A 25,262-nucleotide genomic window follows, 5' to 3' on the forward strand; every position below is an offset into this window, starting at 1 on the left:
TTTGTGGAGGGACACCTGGCTGCCAAGATAACATCACAGACTTTGGTCGAAAGCTGTCAACTGTCGCCGCTCAGTCTCCACGCAAGGAGGTGGAGGCTGGACAGGTTCGGGTGGAGGACCGTCCCCTGTTGCTGCGACAGAAGATCCTCCCGAAGAGACAGTCGGATCAGGGGATCGATGGGCAAGTGTAAGAGCTCGGGACACCAGACTCTTCGTGCCCAGTCCTGAGCCACAAGAATGACTCGGGCCCGGTCGCGCCTGATCTTCTTCAGCACTCTGGGCAGAAGTGGTATAGGAGGAAAGGCGTATAGTAGACCGCAACTCCACTCGTGACGAAAGCGTCATCGAGCGAGTGCCGCCTTGGAAAGTCCAACACGCAGAATTGCCAACATTGCCTGTTCTCTTCGGTGGCGAATAGATCTAACCAAGGCTCTCCCCACTGTTGAAAGAGACCTTGCACCACCCCTGAGTGAAGACGCCTATTGTGATCCATCATGCACCTGCGGCTGAGTTCATCCGCCCTGCCGTTCAGTGAACCTGCTAGGTGTTGAACCACCAGGGATATGCTCTGATGTTCCAGCCATGTCCAGAGGCGTAGGGCCTCTTGACATAGGGTCCACGACCTCACCCGCCTTGTTTGTTGCAGTACCACATGGCAGTGGTGTCCGTGAACACCTGCAATACTCCTCCCCGGACAGAGGGAAGAAATGCCTTGAGTGCAAGACAAATGGCCTGAAGCTCCAAAAGGTTGATATGGAGCCCGGACTTTGCAGGAGACCAGAGGCCTCTGATCTCCACCTCCCCCATGTGGCCACCCCATCTCAGAAGTGATGCATTGGTCACCCCTGTGAACTCTTGCTAGGGGAGGGAGAGGGATCTGCCGTCAACCCAATCTTGGTTCGTGAGCCCCCACTGCAGTTGGCGTGCAGTGCCCGCCGAGATCTGGACATAATCGGACAGGTTTCCCTGATGCTGTGCCCACTGGAACTTCAGGTCCCACTGCAGAGCCCGCATATGCCATCTGGCATGATCGACCAGCAGGATGCAGGAGGCCATCAGACCCAGTAGACGGCGGGTCATCCTTACCGAAACCCGGGATGAAGGCTGAAAGATCGGAATCATAGCCCGAATATCCCGGATTCGCTGTTCAGGAGGATAGACCCGAACCTGCGTTGTGTCTAAAACCGCTACAACGAAGAGGAGCTTCTGAGATGGGGTCAGGTGTGACTTCAGCATGTTGATGGAGAACCCCAGCAAATGCAGGAGGACGGCCGTAGTCTGTAGGTGGGAAACGACTGCCTGGGACGAACCCGCCTTAAACAACCAGTCGTCGAGATAGGGGAAGACTGGAACCCTTGATCTGAGCAGATGAGCTGCGACCACCGCCATCACTTTCGCGAACACGGGCGCTGGTAAGGACAAAGGGGAGCACGGTAATCTGAAAGTGCTTGTGGCCTAACTTGAACCGCAGGTAACGCCGATGGGCCGGCAGGACGGGAATGTGAAAATAAGCGTCCTGCAAGTCCAACGCTACCATCCAGACTTCAGGGTCGAGAGCAGATAGGACCTGAGCGAGAGTCAACATTTTGAACTTCTCCTTCCGGAGGAAGCGGTTGACATTCCTGAGATCCAAGATAGGACGCAGGCCCATGTCCTTCTTGGGCACTAGAAAGTAGTGGGAGTAACAACCACGGCCTACTTCAGGGGCAGGAGCGCGCTCAATGGCTTCCTTGGCCAAGAGAGTCATAACTTCCTGTCGGAGAAGGGCCAGGTGATCCCCCAACATGAGATGGTACTAGGGTGGCATGGATGGAGGGGTAGTCTCGAAGGGGAGGGAATAGCCCCTTCGGACTATCTGCAAAACTCACCTGTCTGACGTGATGGTGCGCCAGTTGGTGGGGGGGGTGTTGGCAAATCCTGCCACCCACTGGCATTGGGTGGGCCTGGAAGGTCAGACTATGAGGGTTTGGAGGCTGCTGCAGAGGGGGCGGAGGTGGACTGGCCCTCCCGCTGGCCCCCAGAACCACGCCGGTGGTTCCCACGTCCTCGGCCGTGCTGGGTCTGAGCAGCTTGCGCCGGCCTGTGGCTCTGAATGGAACATGTTGGGGCCCCCCTTCCATAGCCACGAAAGGGGCGAAAAGCAGACTGTTCAGGACATGTAGTGGAGAGGCCCAAGGACTTGGCCGTAGCCCGAGAGTCCTTGAAGCACTCTAGTGCACAGTCTACCTTGTCACCAAACAGGTGACGGACATCAAAGGGCATGTCCATCAGAGTGTTCTGGACATCCCCCGAAAAGCCAGTCGATCGCATCCAGGCGTGACGGCGAAGCGCCACCGACGTTGAAATGGTCCTACCCAGGGAGTCGGCAGTGTCCAATCCACGTCGAATGGTAAACTTTGCTGCGTCTCTCCCCTCGGCAACAGCACGGGAGAGCACGGCCCAGGCCTCCTCCGGGCACAGAGGTAGCACTTGCGCCACCGTATCCCACATGGAGTGGGAATAACAGCCCAACAGACATGCAGTGTTTACCGACCGCAGTCCTAAGCTGGGGGAAGAAAACATTTTCTTCCCAAGATGGTCCAGCTTCTTGGATTCCCTATCAGGTGGTGTGTTAGGGAATACTCCTTTGGATGTGGAGGCTTGGACCACCAAGCTCTCGGGGAGGGGTGTTGGGAGAGGAAGGTGGGGTCGCCCGGAGCCAGGCGGTGGCGTCCGGCAACCATCCTATCCACAGGAGCCACTGTGTTGGGTCTGGACCAAGTACCCCAAAGGATGTCTGTGAGGGCATCATTGAATGGCAGCGGGAGCTCCGAAGAACCCACTGCCGGCTGAAGCACCTCTGTCAGGAGGTTAGTCCTGACTGCCACAGTAGGTAGCTTGAGGTTCAAGGTCTCGCCTGCCCTACGCAACACCACTGCGTAAGACGCTCCCTCCTCCGTAGCCACAGTAGGAGGAGACAACATGCAGAGGTCTGGTGAAGTGTCCAGGCCACTGGCATTCCCCAGTTCCTCTCTCCTGTCCAGATCGTACTCCAACTGGTCAGTCAAAGGGTCACGAGACCCCTCCCAGTCCTCCTCACCCTCCTCGGGCTGCCAAACTGGCTAAAAATGGCCAGGGTAGAACAGGGCCACATAATGACCCATCGGCGCCGGATCCAGCGTCAGTCGACGCCTATTCGGCTCTGTGTCCACATCCGGATAGAGGCCGAGGTCGACAGCCGCTGGGGGTCCAGTCGGCAGCGGACGTAGTGCCGGTGGAATCGGCGCCGGGGGAGGCTTAATAAGGTCAACTGGCGCCCTTCGCTGTGTCGGGTGAGGAGAAGTCGAAGAGCGACAATGCTTCTTCCACTTCTTCTTGTTCTTCGACTTACCTGACCCGAGTGAGAAGACTTTGACGAGGAAAGGTGATGTTGGCTCCACGACAGGTCCCTCGACCTCCCATTGGACTGGGACTTTGAACGGCACGGGGCCAACTGCTGGGCCTCTAGGAGCTTTCGGGACAGCTCCAGCAAAGACTTTGGGTTCATGGTCCGGCAGTCGGAGCACAACTTGGGGTCATGGTCGTGCTCCAGGCAATACATACACAAGCAGTGCTGTTCCGTCACCGACATCAGTTGATTACAGGAACCGCAAGCCTTGAAGCCGGGCATCCCTACGTGCACTAGGAGTCGAAGACTCAAAATTGTTGTTGACAAAAGGCGCAAAAAGTCAGTAAAAAAGTGACTGTGAGGTACCGCTCTTCTCGGATCTGCGCTGGCTGGTGCGGAAAAAGAAAGAACTGACGTCAGCGCGCGAGGGCGGCATCTAAGTAGCTGCTGCAACGTCATCCTAGTGACCACAACGCAGACGACGGACGCGGAGCCGACCGACGCCACCTTTCGATGCGCAGGGGTACGCGGACGAAAAACTTTCCGGATCTAGTCTGACGCCTGGGGGTAATTCTAAGGTAAGGAATCTATAACTAACTGTTTCTTTCAGATTCTTGAATTATAGCTATTTTTCCGAACTTGGCAAATTTATATCTCCAAAAGTATTTATCCTAGATGTGTTTATGGTCTTTAAAATTATATAAAAACAGTGTTATTTTTGCAAATTGGTCTCGGATTTATTTTTGAGTGTGTGTCTCATTTATTGCCTCTGTGAGTACAACAATTGCTTAACACTGCCCATTACCATAAAAAGAGAGTTAGTATTATCTACTTGTTGCCTCTATCATCCTTTTGGGGATCTCATGCACTCCCTACATAATGTACTTCATTTTAGTACACTGTCCTACACGCATGATTAAGTAAAACAGCACTCACATGGATTACCTGGTTTTAGTTTTGAAATATATACCTGCGGCCGCTGTGCTGGCGGCCTAAAATCCGAGCCGCATGGCCTGGCTGCTTCTGTGCGAGTGACCTGTCTGTCTCAGACTAGCGCAGAGTTGGACAGGGATAGAAAATAGACCCAGGCAACAAAATACAAGCGGCCCACATTTGCAAATGAGAACCGTTTTAAATTTGTAAAGACAAACTGTATGGGTGTTTTGTGAGGTAAGGGAGACTACAAGCATTTCTCCTTGCGGCAGGCAAAGTTGTAACAAAAGAGACGTCAACAGTAAAAAACGTCCCAAGCAGTCTGTAAATCTGGCCCACAAACAGCAAAAAAAACTGGCCAACACAGACTGACCCTTCTGGCACTGACAGATTGCCCTATAAACCAGTCAATCCAGGATTTGAGGACAAAGCAGAGCATAGACGCTTGCTCTCAAAAGTAGTATGCATCTCAGAGTCTGTCTGTGGGTCTCTGCAGAGACACTTTGATTGTGGTTTCCGGACGTGTGTTAGAAATAATGTGTAGAAATTGCAACAAACTGGACACTGAGGAGGTTTTCATGGTAACCACAGTTACCTGTTGTCTGGACCCGGACCAAACTAAATTACAAGTTAAAAACACAAACTGCTGGCTGTACTCGAGCCAGCTAACAGCAAAATATATGCATGATATGTTATGTTATGTTAGTATGAATTTGTAGAGCGCATGTTCACTTCAGGGTTTCTTGGCGCTGTGTGCCGCTGTGGAACCCGTCCTGGCTTTCCCTGTGAGATGGTCCCTATTGGGCATCCCCAAGGTGAAGCCAGGCATCCCCGGCAGCGAGGGGCCGTTGTGGAGATTAAGCAAGGTATTGCCCAGAGTTGCAGCGTGGGACCCATGGTTAGAGAGGCACCAAGGCGAGATTTATCGAGCCCGCTGACATTGGTTCCGTACCCTGCCGCGTCGGGAATCGAACCCTGGTCCCGGGCCGACCTCTGCTTCTGGGTCTGCCGCCTCTAACCGGTGACCCACACTTCTCCTATGATAGATACATTTTAGTGTGGGAATACGGTAATTTGCACTAAAATGCATTGCACTAATGCCTGATGGGTGGCACTTGGCAAAACTGTCTTTTGGGAGGGTGTAGGGGAGCTACAGCTCCTAGACCAGCCTCAGCTCTGATCCTGTGGTGGGCTGTAGCACCTACACCAATGTCAGCTGTGCTCGGGGGTGCAGGGGAGGGGGCTACAGCTCCTACTCCAGCCGGGGTGGGGGGGTGGGGCTGGGGGTTGGCTGCAGCTCCTACATCAGCTTCAGTTCTGGTCCTGAGTGGGGGGGGGGGAGAGGAGGGCTGCAGCTTCTACACCAGCCTCAGCTCTGCTCCTCCAAAGAGACAGAACATTGGGAAGAGCCTGTGAGTGAAGGGGGCCCGGGGGAAAGAGTAGAGAAGCTCCATGGAGTCAGCATTGTACAGGGACACGTGCCCGCCCTTGTAGTCCACATAAACCCCCAGTTTCAGGGGTTCCTCATGAGGGGATAGGGGGGTATCAGGGGAGGTGCGAGCCCAGTACTGACCATTGCACCCATGCACAGCCCAGACTCCCCCCTCTGGTGACCATGTGATCTCTCCATTCCTCTCCACAGACTCTGCTGCGACCCCCACGGTCCAGCCTTCCCACCCGTCCTTCAGTAGCTCCACCTCCCAGTAATGTCTGCCGGAGGTGAACCCCTCCCTCCCCAGCACACAGTTCCAGAAGGAGGTGAATCTCTTGGGGGTGTGCGGCAGGAACAGCATTGCTGGTTGTGTCCACCTCACACGTCTCCTCCCCTCAGACAGGTGGAGTGAAGAACTCGCTGTGTCTGGATCCAAAGTCACCGTCACTGCGGAGAAGAGATTCAGAATTAGGGTTTTAACATTCACAAATAAAGGATATAATTGTTATTTTGCGCTCTGTACTTTACAATGAGCCAAAGAGCACCTATCTCAAAGCACCAAACTGCACTTTATAAAGCACTAAACAGCACCAACCTGGAAGGAGCACACCGTACTGCATAGTGCAATAGATAGCACCAAACTTAAAGGAACACAATGCACTGTAGAATATACTGCACTGTACAGCACTTGCCTGGAGGTAGCATACTGCACTACACCGCACCGACCTGGAAGGAGCAAGCTGTACTGTGAAACATACTGCACTATACAGCACCTCCTAGGAAGGAGCACACAGTTCTGTTCTGGACTGTTTCACATCTATCTGGAAGGAGAACACTACTGTACACTGCACCAGACAGCACCCATCTCAAAGGATTGTACTAGGCAGTGCTTATCTGAAAGGAGTGCACCGCACTGTACAATATACTGCACTACACAGCATTTACCTGGGAGGAGCGCACTATACTGCGCTAAACAGCACCTATCTGTATTAGATAGAATATTGTGTTACCCCACTTGTGTCGATAAAAATGCTGCTACACTTGTGTGCCTGGGCCTAGTACCCATTAGACAAATGGATAAAACCAAGGTCAATAGGAGCCCTGGGGTAGTACAGGGTGGTTGGAATGTTGTGGATTCCATACATTTCTATCACAGAAATGTAAGGAGAATGCATGATTTCAGGCAAAGTGTTAAGTGTGCTGGGCTATTATGGGTAATAAAACCTCATGGGATCCACACAAGACACACCACCTTGGAATCCCCCGATAGTCTAGTTTTCAAAAATATCTGTGGTTCATAGGTTTGCATGAGTGGCACCACAGCACGGCCCCAAATACCACAGCTACCTCTAATGCTTATCTATCAATGTAGTCTTTTAGGGCCTTTTGTGTCGCGGTCTCTTGGCCCACCCACACAAATGGGGAACCATTCTTATCGAGAGACGTGTGGGAACTCATGGCGTTAGTAAATTTGTGGCTCTCTACAGATTCCAAAGCGTTCTGTGAATGAAATTAGGGAAATGCGTTTTTCTAACCAAAGTATGACGTTTGCAAGGGCTTCTGGGTAAAATTACCTAGACAGAGCCACGCAAGTTACATACTCCCAGACTCCCCTTGTTTTCTAGTTTTCATAAATGTGGAGGTTTGCTAGGTTTCCCTAGGTGCTGGCTGAGCTAGAGCCCAAAATCCTGCTTCGCACATTGCCAAAAAGGTTCTGTTTTCAGGGCAAAAATGTCATGTCTGTGTTTTGTTTGGGACCTTTTCGTCTCGCGGGCAATAGGCCTACCGGCACAAGTGAAATAAAAATTTTATCGGGAGACATAGGGGAATGTGGGATGGTCGGACATGTGTGGCTCCCCAAAGATTCCAGGTGTTTTCCTCACAAAAATGTGTGGAAAATGTGTGTCTTTAGTTGAAGTTTGAGGTTTGAAAGGCTTGCGGGTAAAATTACCTGGTGAGAGCCATCCAAGTCACCCCACCCTGGGTTCCCATAGGTGACTAGTTTTAAAAATGTACAGTTTTGCTACGTTTCCCTACATGTCGCCTAAGCTGAGGCCCAAAATCTATAGCTACTCACATTGGAAAAAAGGGTCCGGTCTCAGTGGAAACATGAGATGTGTCCACGTTGCATTTTAGCCAGTTTCCTGTTGCAGACACTAAGACAACCCACACAAGAGAGGTACCATTTTTATGGGATGACATGTGAGAACAAAGACTAGCAGAATATTTGCTGTTACCAATTGGGTTTCGCTGCATTTACACTCAAATTCACATTCTATTACGAGTAACCACAAATTCAGGCATGTATAAATAACCTGTGCTCCTAAACTCAAAATGTTGTGTCCATTTCAGAAGTACATAGGTTTCCTTGATACCCATTTATCACTCTACATATTTCTCCATATGAATTGGTCTATACTCTGTACATAATGACAACCATTGTACAGTGCAGCTCAGTTGTTGGCTTTGGGAACCTCAGGTTCTTCGAGTAACTAACAACCTTATATATGCCTGCACCCAGATTGGTCTAGCATATGTAATGGTATATTGATTTTGTAAATTGGCCATTCTGACAAAAAGTTACAGATAAAATGGCCGTTTTGCCTGCTCATTTTCAATATTTCTTTATTTCAACAGTTAGTTTCTTTGGGAAAACCTTGAGGGATTTATAGGTTTCCTGGGTCGCCCATGGGTTTCACACTGGTTTCCACCACAAACTGAAGGTAGGTTGAAAGCACAGAAAACAGAAACAATGGGCAACCTCTTTGAAAAATGCCAACATTTTCATAAAAATAAGTTTCTTTTAATTCAGCTCTGCATTTTCCTGAAAGCAGGAAAGATGGTGTCTTTAGCGCAGCAAATCATTCGTTGGGGCCATTTTTAGGAGAAAAAAACAAGCACTTTTATCCGAATCACGTTTTTCCTATTTTAGCCCCAAAACTAAAAATGTAGCTATATTTCACATATTTTCTGTGTCCCCCCTCAAGGGGAATCCACCAACCTTGGAATCACCAGGATGTTGAAAAAAAAGGAAACCAATTTGGCGCGACTACCTTACGTGGACAAAACGTTATGGAGGCCTAAGCGAGCACAACCCCATAAAGCCAAAAAAGGGCTCAGCACATGAGGGTTTTGGGAGGGCAGAGGGTGGTTAAGAGTTTAAAATTTCCTACATTTTATTTGTATGTTTTGATTTGTGGTCTGTCCTGTTGATCTGTTCTGGTTACTGGGAGAACTAGGGCGTATCTAATTTATCAGTTCTGATAGAGGTATGTGTTGTTTTTGGTGTTTTTTGTAAAGAAAGAATACGTTTTCTTGTCTGAAAATTGAGAACTATAAAGAACAAACCATTATTTTAGCATGTAGGAGACTATACTATTCTGAAATGACAGTGTGCTCCCCCGTTCTTTTAATGGCTCCTTATTTTATTTTTCTTTCCTTTTTTAATTTGTTGTGTTATTTTTGCTCTCATTTAGTAATGGATTTCTTTTATTGCGACATCTTGATATCTTAAGGTTTTAAATCACATAAAAATAAGCTAGTACAGTACCCAAGCCCAAACACAAAAAACAGTATACATGGACCTATATTCAACCAAATTCAATTAAACATTCCAAACAGTCTTCAAGTTCCGCATGGCAGTCCAATATTGCCCAAGACCTGCTGAATAGTGAGGTTCTGTAAAATTCTGCCTTGTCCTGTGATGCTATGGTTCCGTCACGATCTTGGTGATGTTGTACCGTATTTAGCATGTAGACGAAGGTGACTGGTCATTGACAGGATGGATTTGGGAATTGTTGTCCAAATGGGGATGGAAGGTTCTGATGTTCTTGGTATGGCGTTAGCTATCCTTTTCTCGTGTTGCTTATGCATCCAATGTGGTCCCGCTTCATCATCGGGCGTTTGCTCCTCGTAGGGCCGGCGCTGCAATTCCCTACGGGTCAAAAGTCAAGCCTTGACTTTTGACACCTAGGCCTAATGGGCCCTTTTGGGGTCAGTCATTTTTTACACTATCACGTGCACATAAATTGATTTACCCTCCTTTTACCCAATCCCCACACACCCGCATGCAACATCCGGCAATCCTCAAAAAAGATCTCCGATAAAGTGACCCTTCGGGGGACCCGTAGGGTATTGCAGCGCCGGCCCTACGAGGAGCAAACGCCCGATGATGAAGCATGACACCCCCGGGGTGTGTGAGGGCAGCAGAGGATGTAGAATTATTTTCCCTCTCACATTAGGACATTTCCAAACCTAGGATTACTTTAGTCTACCTTTTTTCTCAATCTCTCTGTGTTTTTAAATATGGGTGACTGTTAGCACCCCGATTCATGGGTGACTTTTGCGCCCTTGTTAGTGACTTTTTGCACCTTGATACATGGGTGACTTTTGCACCCTTGTTGGTGACTGTTTGCACCTTGAACTATGGGTGACCTTTGCACCCTGATCTAGGAACTTTGTCCTCTTTTTGATAAATAGATTTATATTAGGAGCATGGACACTGGACCTTTATAGCTCCTTGGTCCCCCTTCTTTGTTTAACAAAACATCCTAATAATTAACTTGTGGGGTTGGTACAATGTAAATTGAGCCTTTTGGATTGTGATAATGTATAGAAATGTGCTTCTATTGGTCAGAATTTGCTGCAGTGGGTGTCCATTTGTAATGTGAATATTGTGTATAAATACTGATGTCTTGCTCTACAAAATTGAACAGTTTCTTGAGTTGTACACCGTGTTGTATTGCTGGGATTACTGTTACTAGCTGCAGCTAATAAATTTGATCTCTGACGCCACCTAGAAGTATTCTGTGTCTCTGTTTGCCAAAACAGGAGAACCCGAAGACTTTGGGCGTGCCCCTGGCGCCGCTGGGTTCTAAAAACCCGGTTCTTCAGTTGGCGCCCAGCGGTGGGGCGACTTCAGCGATACCGGTCCAAGCCCGAGGATCGCGAGGAGCCACGTGAGAAAATTCTGGAGGAAGGCCAACCACTTCATCGACCCCTGTATGTCGTCGTGGTCCGAAGGTTTTTGCTGCGAGGCTTCCCGCTTTCCGACGGCTACGAAGTACTGCTGCCCTGACTGTCGCCCTGTCTTGGACCCTTGATTGATCCTTTGTAGAGCGAGACGATAGACGGTCTTCTGGTGGCGTGACAGATATTTTGGTTAAGTATAAGTGGGTCGCTCCCACGACTTTGTTTTGTTTTTGGTTTGGTTCTTGGTTTGGTTTGATTCGGTTACTGCAGCAATCGAAGCCGAGGGGCTTGTATATTTACAAGAGTATCGATAGTTGATAACCCCTTGAAGTTTGAAGCTAGATTAGCGAGCTATAAGATGCCTGGTTTTAGCAAAATTAGGAAATGGTTTAGTTGTGGTTGCAACAAGGATTCCCGATTGGAGGACTCGTGCCCGATACCTCCGGTTGGAAGTCCAACTTATGAGCTCTATTCAAAACACGGAGTGGGTCCTATCACCTATAATGAGGTATGGATCCGCTATACTAGGAAAGATGGTGTCTTACGATGGCCCCAACATGGTAGTTTTGAATCAGAGGTTTTAGATAACCTAGAAGTCGCGCTATTTAGGAAGAAAGCCCGTCCGGCAATCTTTGACTCTTTCCTCCTTTGGCGAAAGGAAGCCAAACAGCAAGAAATTAAGCAAGCAAAGAGAGATAGGAAAGATAAGAATATGTCAGTACTACAAGCTGCTAGGCAGTTTAAGGAAGATGGAGAAGAGCGTGCGAGTGAAGTCTTAGATAGACAGCGTTGCATGGCTATCGATAAACGTTATCCGGCCTTGCCGCCTTCCCTTTCAAAAGTGAATGAAGACCCTGAAAAAGATCCTTTGATCTCTCATTTACTGAGATTACCGCCTCCTTATGTACAGGGTGCTACTGCACCTCCATTACCCCCGGTTGTTGCACCTCTTGCTGTTCAGCCTCCTGCTGATGTTCAGCCACCCGTTGCTGCACAGATGGTTCTCCCTCCTACGGCGCAACCCATTCTAGGGTCGCCAGCTTTGCTACCAGCTTTGCCTAAAACTCCTTTGCCTTCTGCTTCTGCATCTTTGACTTCTACTGTTCTTGTCCCTACACCTTCTTTGCCTGAGAATACTTATTCTCCTGTTCTTATGTCTACTTCTTCTCCTTCTGCTCGAAAACGAATGACCGAGACTGTTGTTAATCTGTTGTCACCATTGTTTGGGTCACTGAATATGACTCCTGTTTCGGAACGTAAGCAGAGTCGTAGTCAACTTCCTAGTTCTGAGGAACGGACAGTGTTGGATTTGTTGGCTCGTAGGTGGATTTTAAATGCTCCGAGGTATGATTTGCCAGTGGTTATGGATGTTTTCTTTTAGTGGGAACCGCCTAAGCAAAGGTATGATTTTGATGTAATGTGTACTTTTCTGCGTCAGGAATGGGAAGATAATGAGTTGGGTCCGATTCCGCAGGATGTGCTTGATGTTCAGTCAGAGTTTGCTAAAGGGATGATAGTGGAATCTGAGGTTACAGATGCCGTAGAGACGATACTTGCTTTCAGATCTAGGCTTTCGCCTCAGACATTGTATGAACCTGATTCCTCTGTTAGGAGTAAAGTGAAACAGTACCCTATGAGAGAAGTTCCTCCTGTATGGAAAGAAGCAGTTCAGGCTAATGTAAATCAGGGTATTGTTGCCGCTCCGGCTCATTTTCAGCGAGTATGGGTACATGTCCCTTGGAAGAGAGCAGAAGTCTTGGCTCTTAAGCAGACTTTACCGGACCCTCGTAAGAATCCTGCTGGTTATTACAAGGAGTTGTCCCAGACAGTTGAATAGTGTATTATGAATCTAGCTGACATCGATATGTTGATGGGTAATGTAGTCCCTCAACTTTTGTGGGCGAAGATTCGTCATGAGAATCATGCTGCTGAATTAGGTGATACCTGTGCGAATATTGTTGCTTCAGATGGTAGACAGGAGGGAGGAGCTAAACCTGAACCTTTAGTTTCAGAATTACCAGGTAGAATTATTAATTTGATGAAAACGATGATGCCCGCTTTACGAGTGAATTGGGATAAGTTAGCAGCATGTAAGCAGAAGAAAGACGAGAGTGTGTCTGATTTCTTCACTAGGTTTGAAGAAACATTTATTGATCACTAGTGGTCAGGATATGAGCACTGAAGGTGGTCAAAGGTTGTTCATGGACAATTTTGTTTTTGATTTGCTTCCCGAACTTTCTAATAAGTTGAAGGATTCTGAGAGTTCATGGGCGGTTTCTTCGAAGGCCCAGATATTGGCTACTGCACAATATTACGAGAATAGGGATAAAGATGAGAAGGATAAAGTAGAGAAGAAGACTAAAGAATTAAAGACGAAAGTTCTTTTGCAGCAAGCTTATCCGCCTCGTACGAATCAGCCTCAGTATCAGCAACTCCCACAGTTTCAGAGATTGTTACAGAAGCCTGAGTATTTTGCTCCGCGATTTTTGCCAGGCCCTAATCAGTGTGCTTATTGCAGAGAAGAAGGTCACTTTAAGCATAGTTGTCCGGTTCTGCTACAGCGTGCGAATGGTGTATCTGATCAGAGAGGTCGTGGTGGTTTTCAGCAAGCTCCTAGGGGTAGGGGACGTGGTGTGATCCCCCAAAATGAGCGTTCCTCTTCCCTACAGAATTCTGCGAATTATTTTGACAGACAGAATGTTCCGAGTGGTCAGTCTGCCCAGTATTATGATGAGGATTACTATGTCGAAGGTGAGAGTTCTGGTTATAATGATAACTAGGACAGCTAAGGACTGACTAAGGCTCACTGGTTAGAGGCGGCAGACCCGAGAGCAGAGGACGGCCCGGGACCAGGGTTCGATTCCCGGCGCGGCAGGTTTCTGGACCAGGGTCAGCGGACTCGATAATTCTCTCGCCTCGGTGCCCACTCTGATCAGCGATCACACTCGGCAACTCTGGGCATTAGCTTGCCTCATCTTCACTAACGGCCCCACCAGACCGCTGGGGATGCCTGGTCTCACCCTGGAGATACCCATTAAGGGACTATCTCTCAGGGAAACCAGGAAGGGTTTTGTAGCGGTCGAAGCGCCTTGGGACCCTCCGGGTAAGTAGTGCGCTATATAAATGCCTATACATACATTAAAGTGAGGGAGTAGTGTCAGTTCCAGTAGACCAGAGTGGACCTTATGTTGAAGTGATTACATCAGGTGTGGTAGAACCTTTTCTTTTGGATACTGGTGCGACGAAGAGTTCTATTATGCACTCTAAACTTCCTGGCGCACCTTTGTCTGGCTTGACCAATGTTTCAGTAGGATTTTCAGGCGCCCCAGTTCGTAATCCGGTTTCTAGTCCTTTGTCCCTTTCCATTGGCCCTTGTGAATTGGAAGCTCCACTTATTCTAACGACTGGCTGTGGTGAGAATCTGTTGGGTTTGGACTTGCTGAAAAGATTGTATGCGTATGGTCGGACAATGAAAGTGAATTTGTGGGTCAAATTATGAAGAAAGTATGCTCTGGTTTGGGGATAAATCAGAAGTTTCATGCAGCGAATCACCCCCAGTCAGCTGGACTTGTCGAGTGCTACAATGGCACGTTAAAACTGAAGCTAGCTAAGATACAAGCGAGCTCTGGTCTTACATGGCCAGATGCCTTGCCATTGGCTCTTTTGTCAACGAGGACGACAGTACATTCTCGTATGGGACTTAGCCCATATGAGATTGTGTTTGGTCTTCCGGCCAATGTTTGGGGTGTCCCAAGGCCCAAAAAGTACAGTGACATCGAGTACCCTATGTTGGTGGATTAATTACATGACTTGACTGCTAAATTACGTGTTCTCCACCAACAGGTCTATGACAGTTTGCCAACAGCTACTACAGATCCAGGACATTCAATCCTACCTGGTCACTACATGTTGGTCAAGAACTTCCAGCGTACCAAGAATTTGGAACCTAGATGGACTGGTCCTTATTTCGTTTTTTTGGTTACTAGAACCGCTGTTATAGTAGCTGGCAAAAAGAACTGGGTGCATGCCACCCATTGTAAAAAAGTTCCTTTGCCTTTACCGTATGATCAGTGGGTGAGGGATGGTATAGCTGATACAGATTGCGAGAGAGTTCCCAGATTCGTGCCTTTTAGTGATGCTCATTTGACATGGACACGGTCAGAACGCGAGGATGATGATGTTCTGCAAGCTGCTGTGCCTCCTCATCTAAAGATTGACACCACCAATCCGGAACTTTTATTTAAGGATCCAACTGTACCTGATAAAGAACGTTACGATTTGAGGCCAAGAAAGCCTGTTGTTATGGACAAATAAAACCAAATTTTTTATATAGTGAATTACACCTTGTCAGATCAAAAGACTTTTTTACTTTTTTTCTTTTCCGAGTCACCATCCGGACTCAGCTGCAGGGTCACGGTAGGAATTTCTTAAGGGGTGAGCCGCGAATTGACGAAAGGTCTGTGGTTCATGGTCGTTAGTACGATCTTGAGGCACACTTAAGTGAAGAAGGTAATAGCCGTGAGCAGCACGTTAGAGGATGGAGTCTTTTGGGTCTGATAAGAGTGTTAGAAAAGCTGATTCTAAAGTAAGAATACGTATATAGGTTCGTAGCAAATGTTTTTTGATAATGTGTTTTCTAATGCTTTTGAATATTATGTTAGCTTGTGTGGGTTGGATTTTCCATGTCACACAATTGCCGCTTACATCTACCTCCCAACCTACTCTTTCTTTTTCTACTGTTTCTCCACATGAGTTTCATACGTTACCTGAACATGAGCAGACACGAAGATCAGAATTTGTGAACAATTCGTTTATACAGATGTTGCATCAGCATCAGCTAGTCATAAATACCACGAATTGTTGGGTGTGTGGTCTTATGCCACATACTACAGATAAGGGAATGCCATATTTGGTTTTGCCTTTTTCGCCTAATGGGTCAGTTTGGGCACTCCAATCAATGTTTATCTATGCGAATGAAGCCTCTTCTGTACGTTCTGTCAAAGACAATGCGAGTAATAATGCCTTGATACAGGGAATAGTTGATATGATTAGAGATATCGATGCGTATAACGCTATCCCTAAAGATGAGGTACGAGCATATGTCAGTTGGAATAAGACGACATATAGTGTTAGCTTGACGGAGAAAGAAAGACAGCGAAGGTCTCATCCTATTTGGATTGTACCCCACCGAGGTCATCTTTGTTTGCAAGGTAATGGTCAGAATCCGAGAGCTCAGCTTGGTAAGAGTGTGTGTGTTCACACATATGTTTATACGTCCCAGAAATCTCCTCCATTCGTGCCAGCTAAAGGCACGTATTTTGTTTGTCACGACAGAGCCTACACATGGTTGCCATCTGATTTTTCAGGCACATGTTATGTGGCATTTTTGCTTCCTCCTACATACACTGCTGTTTTCGATTACCACAAGACAAGATATGGTAGAGGTGTTATCGATGCGGAAGATACTGTCGCACAAGAAGCTGGAGACTTCTTTAAGGGTTTTGTGCCCTTTTGGGGTCCTATGGCCAATAGCAGGAATATTCGTCAGCTTACGAGAGTGGTCGAGGCCACTATTAATGAGACCTCTGGTGCCCTAAGCAATATTACAGCAGAGCTTCAGGCGGATCGTCTTATGATGTTACAAAATCGTATGGGTTTAGACATCATACTTGCAGATAGAGGTGGGGTATATAAATTGATTGGATCTAGTTGCTGCGTGTTCATACCAGATAATGCCCTGACAGTGTACCAAGTCATCTTTAGGTTACGTAAGTCTGCTGAGTCTATACATGTAGACGAAGGGGACTGGTCATTGACAGGATGGATTTGGGAATTGTTGTCCAAATGGGGATGGAAGGTTCTGATGTTCTTGGTATGGCGTTAGCTATCCTTTTCTCATGTTGCTTATGCATCCAATGTGGTCCCGCCATTTGTAGTCTCTCTGCTACGATCTGTGTGAGACCCGTTTCGAGAGAAGTTAAGGAGAATAGGATGATGTTACAGCAATACCTTGATGATCTGATGAGAATAGACATAGACTTGGATTCAGATTGACTTGAGTTTAGGTTATTGCCTACGTAATGGCAAAAGGAGGGTCTGAGGTTCTGTAAAATTCTGCCCTGTCCTGTGATGTTATGGTTCCGTCACGATCTTGGTGATGTTGTACCGTATTTAGCAAGTATGGCTAATATGGAGTGAATTCGTCATGTTAACTAGCGAGTTCATTACGTATTCATGGACTTTGTCTCGAATATGGGTTCCATTTTGTTCGTGCCTCCATTTTGGTGTTGCCATCACGTAGGCCCATGGAGGTAACTAGACGAACAAAGTTGCATGGGCTTAGTTGTTCATGCACTTATTAACTAAGCCTTTTCTTGACTCTAAGGTGCATTGTAAGGAACTGACCTCTTTATCTGAAACTGACCCTTTGCGAGGCCAATTTCCTTAGTTGATTGCTATCTGAGATTGCAAGTCAAAGTTCAGGTCATCGTTAACTTTTAGCTTTTCTACACATGCCTTATCTTGCTCGTTATCTATCATTGTTTCCTTTTTATGTTCCTTCGTTACATGCATTGTACTTTCAATTATGGGTTTGTCCAGCTTGTGGAAATTGAATTTGGGACATCCTAATAATTAACTTGTGGGGTTGGTACAATGTAAAGTGAGCCTTTTGGAATGTGATAATGTATAGAAATGTGCTTCTATTGGTCAGAATTTGCTGCAGTGGGTGTTCATTTGTAATGTGAATATTGTGTATAAATACTGATGTCTTGCTCTACAAAATTGAACAGTTTCTTGAGTTGTACACCGTGTTGTATTGCTGGGATTACTGTTACTAGCTGCAGCTAATAAATTTGAACTCTGACGCCACCTAGAAGTATTCTGTGTCTCTGTTTGCCAAGACAGGAGAACCCGAAGACTTTGGGCGTGTCCCTGGCGCCGCTGGGTTCTAAAAACCCGGTTCTTCAATAGTCCACAAAACTTCTGTAGAAAACGTTCTTTTTATTGATTCTTAGACAGATTTCCAGTGTAAAAAACAGCCTTTCAGACAAATTTCCAGTGTAAAAAGCAGCCAACACGTGTTTCGTCTGTACTAATCTGTATTCAGACTTTTTCAAGGCTATTGAATGGTTCTTAATAAATCTCATGTCAAAATCAAGAGTTGATGAAGAAATAAAGTGGCAGTAAAATAGAAGACCCACCCTAAGTATGGGCTACACGTCTGGTCAGTCACCTACAGTAGAAGACTGTGGTGAGCTTAAAAATTCAGCCATATGTTCTATATATGCAAGGATGGCTATCGTAGCCTGAGTCCTAAGGTATTCTGGTTAAAGAAGTCAATGCCCAAAAGTGTAAACCAAAACCAGAAGGGGCAGCCAAACTGAAGTATGGATAAAGTAGCCAGCAAATAACCTCCTAAGAGGATGGGGTTTAGAGTGTATAAAACGATGGGGTTCAGAGTGTACAAACATTCGGGTGGAGGTACAAGTTGCCCAAACCAATTTCGTCGAGTCCTCTCCTACTCATGAAGCACCGTCAGACTGGACGTGCATAAAAATGTTCAAGAACCAACCCCATTTCAAATTTGAAGTAGCTATAGGTTAAGGTTAAGGTGCGTGTGGCCGGACCATGGTACGTCTAGTCCTCGCCTGCTCCTAAGTAAACACCAAACTGCACACGCGGGATAACGCTTGTGAACAACTTCCTGTCCAGTCTGATGCTGCTTCATGAGTAGGAGAGGAGTCGACGAAATTGGTTTGGGCAACTTGCACCTCCACCCTAATTTTTATACACTCTGGACCCCATCCTGCAGATCCCAGACATTGAGGCGCCATCCTGGGCGTTGGTCATGGCAACGAGCTCCCAGCTGCACCAAGAGAGAGGAGTGGTCGGAAAGAACCCTCACCAGTTGTTCTGCCTGCCCCACTACATTTATTTCACCCTCTGACACGAATATGTATTCTAATCTGGAGTATGCGTTATGTGCACCAGAGTAAAAGGAGTAGTGCATATTCTGGGGTTGGCATTGGTGCCATAGGTCAGTGATCTCAAGGGTACTAGCAAATCGTGATAGCGGGGTGGTGCCGGAGCAGTCAAGTAACTGATTCATTGAAATCCTCCTCTAACACGTGGAGAGACAATGGCGTCTTGAGCAGTATATCTATAATCTTGTTCAGTTTTTAGTAATTTTCGATCGAATTGAGCTAGAAAAAAATGTTGGGGGTTAAAATCTGCAGATTATCCAGCAGATGGTGGATTATATTACAACCCCATAATTATGTTAAAAAAGATGAGGTATTGCATAATTCCAGTGGCCCTGGTATTAGTGAACAAACAGGAGGCCCACTTGAATCTTGTGGAAGAAATGACAATGGCAGGGTTTACTGATTTATGTGGCAAGAAAAAGCTAATTATGTGGCATAATGCGGCACATATTGTAATAGCATTACCTCATTATTCTGTCATTCATCAAAATATAGCAATGAGCAACAGAAAGCTGACCAGTTAACCTTTGCAAAGGACTTTCCACTGTGCTGGAACAAGTGTCCTTGCGTTTTTAGTAACGTTTGAGCCATTTGAGCTAGAAATTACAAAAAAAATTGTATTAAAAGCTGCATATTATGCAGCAGATGGCTTATGTGGCAAATGCAGCAAATTCAAATTATGCAGAAAATGCAGCAACCACAAAATTAAATGATGCCAGTGGCCCTGACTTAGAGGCATTTCAGGGTTCATGTGTACCCTATATGAGGGCTACATTCTTATTAAACATGGACACAGTTTTAAAAGTTATTATAGTCTATTTCATCAAACACAAGAGGTGTTGTACAGCACACACCCTGACCGCACGTATTTGAACGTGCTTCGATATGTCCTAATGAACAAAAAGGAGGTTTGCGAAATAAAGCTTTTGACTAGGATCACACAATTTGGTCAAGCAAGATAGCCAGGACTGATCCTAAATGTTCCAATTTTTCACTACACGGGTATCACTACACAGGAATACTTCAGCCTTAATTCTTGGAGGATGAGACTGGCACCTGGGTTACAGGCAGGGTCCACACTGCATTTAGAGGTACATAGCATGAACATTGGCCATGGACATAAGAGTGCTTCAAAACAGGCGCAGACTATTGTATTTTTTTACAGTACAGACATGTGCCTGGATTCACGGGATGCTGAGCTGCGGGCCAGAATTGAAGCCCTTTTCCCCTTGATGCATGGAGGGCAGATGTAGCCACAAGCCACATGGTGTCTTGTGAAAGCTAGGCTCAGTTTGGACTTGAAAAAGTCTCTTATAAACCACAACACTGGCTTGTTGGAATACAGTGTTGTGTAGCCATGACAATGGAATGTGGCCTCTAGATGTACAGGTTTTTTTAAACCCTTGGTGACACCTTGGATGTTCAGCTTCCATATATCATAGAGAACCTAGGGAGGGCTGGTGAATGGTTATGTTAATTACTTATTTCTTTTATCATTGGAAATCGTTGCCCCTTTGCCAATGTAACCAAGATACTTATGGAAAGGAAGCAATGGTGGGTGTGCCGTCTAAGGACCTATGACGTTGGACTGAATGACGATATTCCCTGGCACCAATTGAAACAATGAGTTCCTGTGATAAAAGAAGCAAAAAACTCTCTTAGACAGTTCTTTTCAATAAAGAAATATTCTTGCTTTTTAATAAATATTTTTTTAAACAAAAAAAGCTCTTTTTCACAAATGGTAATACATTATTGCATATCTTGAAACAACCGTATGGACTGTTAAGAATGCACACACTCAGGGCCGGCTCTAGGGTGGTGCGATCGGTGCCACTGCACCGGGCGTTGACTTGGAAAGGGCGCCCTGTTTGCAAAAATATTATGGCTTGAAAACCACCTGCTGCCTCGTTCCTTCCCATTTTCATATATTAATAAAAATGTCAAGATTACTAAGGGGATGAATGTTCTTCCTGGAGAGAGACAGAGTTTTGTCTAGTGGGAGTTGGACTCCTCGTAAGTTAGCTCAGAGGGTTACTATTCCTGCTGCTAAAAACGTGTGCCATGCAGATTGCAAAGTGCATGTAATGGTAATAGGTAAATAGGTTACTGCTATTGTCAGAGAGATATTTTTGTTGTTATTTGCACTTTATAAGTTAGAATCCTAATATAGAACAATGAGGTATTAACTGTCATCAAAGGTCTGCATGCAAACTGCAGGGTTTATATTAGACCTACATGTTTTTTGCCCGGCTTTGCCTTAAGCTGATCTTGCTAAAAGGGTTCATTTGGGTAGAAATGAATTATTACTATTAAAGAAAACCTCTAACAATTAGTGTTATCTTTTAAATTCTGAATTTGTGCTTTTCCAGACCAAGGACTATATCTGCCTTTGGATGATATGTGACTCCTACATCTTGTAATCCTGTCTTATGGAACGTTTCCTATACACTGATTCACACGTGTGATTGTCTCTGTTAAATGTGTGTATGATGTAAAGTGCCCTGACACCTCACACTGGTATGAGTGGTGCTATAAAACTAAATGAATCTGAGAGATTGGTTATGGAGATGTGAGGGGCACTGTTAACTGGTGGTAGTGAGGGAATAGGAATCTGTGGTGGAGATTGTCACTCGAGGGCGCCAGCAAACATTGTCGCACAGGGCGCCACCAGTGCTAAAGCCGGCCCACTAGTCCGCCTTGAAATGAGAAGTATCCCTGGGAAGCGCTTGGGTGCCCGAGGATACTACAGCCACGTCATTCCAGGCGCCAACACGAAGTCTCACCACGCAGCCGCTGAGACGCATGGGCCCGCTGTGACATTTCCCGGCATCTCCGCAAGTGGAGTGGCATAATGGCAAGCAACCCGCCACTCGCACTACCTGGGCCGGTTCATTTTGACTTAAAAAAACGGCCCGACAGACTGTGCAAGGGCGGGAGGGAGGCAGGGCTCGAGTCGGGGTACCACGCGGGTGGACGGCGTCCCCCCACTTATTTTACCGGGTGGACGCCATCCCCCCTGCCAAACAGCTGGACTTCACTCTTGGGCCTCTCTGGGACGAGATCGGAGCTCACAGCATTTCCTTTCAATCATTTTCAAAGGCAAGCATCTTTCTGTAACGTGAAACCGCGGAGACTTGGCCCCTATCACCGCTGAAGTGCGCTTCAATAAACTCCAGTCATTTCGAAGCAAAATGATGCATCTGGGGAATTTGCATAAAAAACTGTTTCAGTTCCAATAAGTCAAGGGGGACTTAGGGAGAATCGGGCCCTTTTCAAATAGCCTGGCGATGAACAAAGCAAATCTCTTACCCTGGTTCCCAAGAAGAAAATGTGCATATTATTGGAACATTAAAGTGCACATCAGATAGTCTGTGGCTGTTACTTTTTCGTGTCTGTTTTGTTCTTCACATAAACATTCCTTCATAAGAAGGAACGCGCACTTCAGCGGTGATAGAGTCCCGATCGTGCAAACCACCTTTCGTGACGCCACTTCCTGTTGTGACGTCACTTCCGGTGACCGCGTCCCCCCACTTCTTATTTTAGGACTTGTGCCCTAGAGAGGAAGGTGACACAAGAACAGGTGCCTCAGTAGGGCGAGACCTTCGACAAAGTGAGGAAATTAATGCATAAGATTATGTAAGCGCAGCACTTTTCCGAGGACACTATAAAATATTAATTGCGTACATGTGATGCGGTATTTTTGTTTTTGTCTCGGTCTTTGTCCTTAAGTGTTTGTCTACAAGGCTCCCCATGTCCCATTCCTCCATTAAGAATTCTTGTCCTAAAATGTGGGTAGGATTTGAGTATGGGTGTACTGCAATGAGTGAGAAAACGGGAAGTTCCACTTTTACTTTTCATCTGATGCTGCGAGCATGACTGTGTGTGACCACACACCACGACAAATGAACCTTTGAAATCGCCGTTATGTGGCCCCACGTGTGGCATGGCTGTACCAAGCGAGATGGCCATCGTCGTTCCATTTCACACACAATTTAAAAAGATAACCCAATGGATGATGATTGAATAACTCTACATAAACTTATCTTTATTTTTGTTTTATGTCTTTTTAGGACAATACCATATACTTTGATCAGCAATTAGGAGCTGGTATAGTATGATTGAGTGCACACCCAGTGAGAGATGACGCTATCCTTAAGGAATCTAAAAGGGAAGATACATGATCCTAGTACTGAAGAAAGCCCGGACCCGTGGTGAGCTGAAACATGTCGACCTGAATAGGACACAGGCATCCTAATAGTGCCTCATGTGTCCTATGTTTGCTCTTAATCCTTAGGATCCCCCATCCCTCAGACACATCCGTGAACAGTCCCTCCGATTTCGTTTTCTTTTTTCTCTTTTTTTGTTTAAATCAGTTTTTATTATTTTCAAAGAGTTTATATATGCATGAAAGATAACATCCATTACATTATTACGGCCACATTTAGAACCTTCTAACAGTATTGCAGAGACCTCACGGATGAGTTGGGACTGCTCTACCATACATATTGGTGCATTGTTGCCTCAGTTCCATAGTGAACCACAACAGGTGGGTCATTTCAACGAAGATAAAGTCCACTATGCATTCATAATGTGATTCTAGTGGTATCGTAGACAAAAAATGTTACAGGTCATTCATCTCGGGTGAGCGCCATAGGTGTCTTACGCAGACCCAGCGTTTCCTGTGAACAGTCCCTCCGATCACAACGAGGGTCACCCGCCACTAGGGTATTCGGGAGGATTTTGGATTTAGGGTCCTTCCGTTAGCCATTGGGGTAAAAGTCATCCTGATAATGAACGAAATGGTGGATGTCTGTTTTTCATAATTTGAGAGCCTGAGTTGGGGTAGGTTTACTATTTGTGATTTTGGATACAGAACTATTCTCCAATTTCATTTTTTGTACGTGATTTTGATCCATTGGTTAAGCCAACTGCATATGTAAGACCTGTTCTCTGTGAAGGAAGCTTGCACATCTGCACACGTGTGCATGCTCTAAGTGTGGGAAACTTGTACTTTTGAATGCGTTAGACCGGTTCTGAGAGAGGGAAACATTCCCCCTGCATGTCCTGGATGAATTCTGAGTAAGTGAAGCTTCCTCTTCTACGTGTGTGAACTATTCGGGCTAAGGGAATCTAGTTCTACTGCATCTCTTGGACATGGTCAGAGTGAGGGAAGCTTGCTCTACTGCATCTCATGGACATGTTCAGAGTGAGGGAAGCATGCTCTACATCATAAACGCACACACTCATCATCATATGCCAGTACAATGATGGCCAGCATGTTCCTGCACAGTTTTTATTTACCAGTGTTGACGCTTTACCTCTCTGAGACCGCAGTCAAACAATCATACATTCTTTTACAAATGTATAAACATAATCAATGATTCTGTCAAACACGTCTCATTTTTAGGTTTCTCGAATAATATAACACGTGGAAGTTAAGACTGAATTAGTACAACGGGCCATGACATCCCTAGTGCTCTTGCAATCTTCTTTCTAAAAATGATTTTGCTTCCTCTGTTGGGATGCCCGATGTAAAACGTCTGTAGAAATGCAAAGTGTGCCTTTAGTTTATGCCACGTGGGAAGTCCCACTACCTCCCTCTGTCACCCTCTTCACCTCACCCTGCGTGTGTCAGCCTGGGCTGAGACAGCCTCCTGGTACACACAGCCCCACCCGAGCACTTCACAGGTCTTTAGAAAGACCATGTGTATGTTAATGAGGCCTTGCTGTACTTGACCTCTTCTTAGGCCCCTGCAGCTCCACTATCATTGGAATCACCCGGCGGCCGGCCCCCACAGAGCAGCAGAGTCTCTTAGACTCGCGCTGCAGCAACCAGCAGTGTTTGAAGACACAATTTCCTTTTTTTTAAAAAATACAACACGGGTACGATGTCTGGAAGGTCAGCGGGCCTCCAGGGAAGGCTTGCCGGGCCCCCACCGGCCCGTGGGCCGTACTATGAGTACCCGTGCTCTACAGCATCTCATGGACATGTTCAGAGTGAGGGAAGCATGCTCTACTGCATCTCATGGACATGTTCAGAGTGAGGGAAGCTTGCACGTCTGCATCTCATGGACATGTTCAGAGTGAGGGAAGCATGCTCTTCTGCATCTCATGGGTATGTTCAGAGTGAGGGAAGCTGCTCTACTGCATCTCATGGATATGGTCAGAGTGAGGGAAGCTTGCACGTCTGCATCTCATGGACATGTTCAGAGTGAGGGAAGCATGCTCTTCTGCATCTCATGGACATGTTCAGAGGGAAGCTTGCACGTCTGCATCTCATGGACATGTTCAGAGTGAGGGAAGCATGCTCTTCTGCATCTCATGGACATGTTCAGAGGGGGGAAGCTTGCACGTCTGCATCTCATGGACATGTTCAGAGTGAGGGAAGCATGCTCTTCTGCATCTCATGGACATGTTCAGAGTGAGGGAAGCATGCTCGACAGCATCTCATGGATATGTTCAGAGTGAGGGAAGCATGCTCTACTGCATCTCATGGGCATGTTCAGAGTGAGGGAAGCACGCTCTACAGCATCTCATGGACATGTTCAGAGTGAGGGAAGCATGCTCTACTGCA

The 25,262-nt window shown here is 46.5% G+C and overlaps 1 protein-coding gene across 2 annotated transcripts in view; it reads right to left on the minus strand.

Moving 5' to 3' along the window:
* Positions 1–5,658: 5,658 nt before the first annotated feature.
* The window catches only part of LOC147659376 (E3 ubiquitin-protein ligase TRIM39-like), a 200,476-nt gene continuing 180,872 nt past the window's right edge, over positions 5,659–25,262 (minus strand). For both annotated transcript variants that reach the window (XM_086951789.1, XM_086951790.1), the window contains exon 6: positions 5,659–6,179. In XM_086951789.1, coding sequence (XP_086807915.1) covers positions 5,659–6,179 — 521 coding nt within the window. The remainder of the gene's footprint in view (positions 6,180–25,262) is intronic.

Source organism: Lissotriton vulgaris, unplaced genomic scaffold (genome assembly GCF_964263255.1).
Source record: "Lissotriton vulgaris unplaced genomic scaffold, aLisVul1.2 SCAFFOLD_922, whole genome shotgun sequence".
In the NCBI taxonomy this organism is placed as follows: Eukaryota; Metazoa; Chordata; class Amphibia; order Caudata; family Salamandridae; genus Lissotriton; species Lissotriton vulgaris.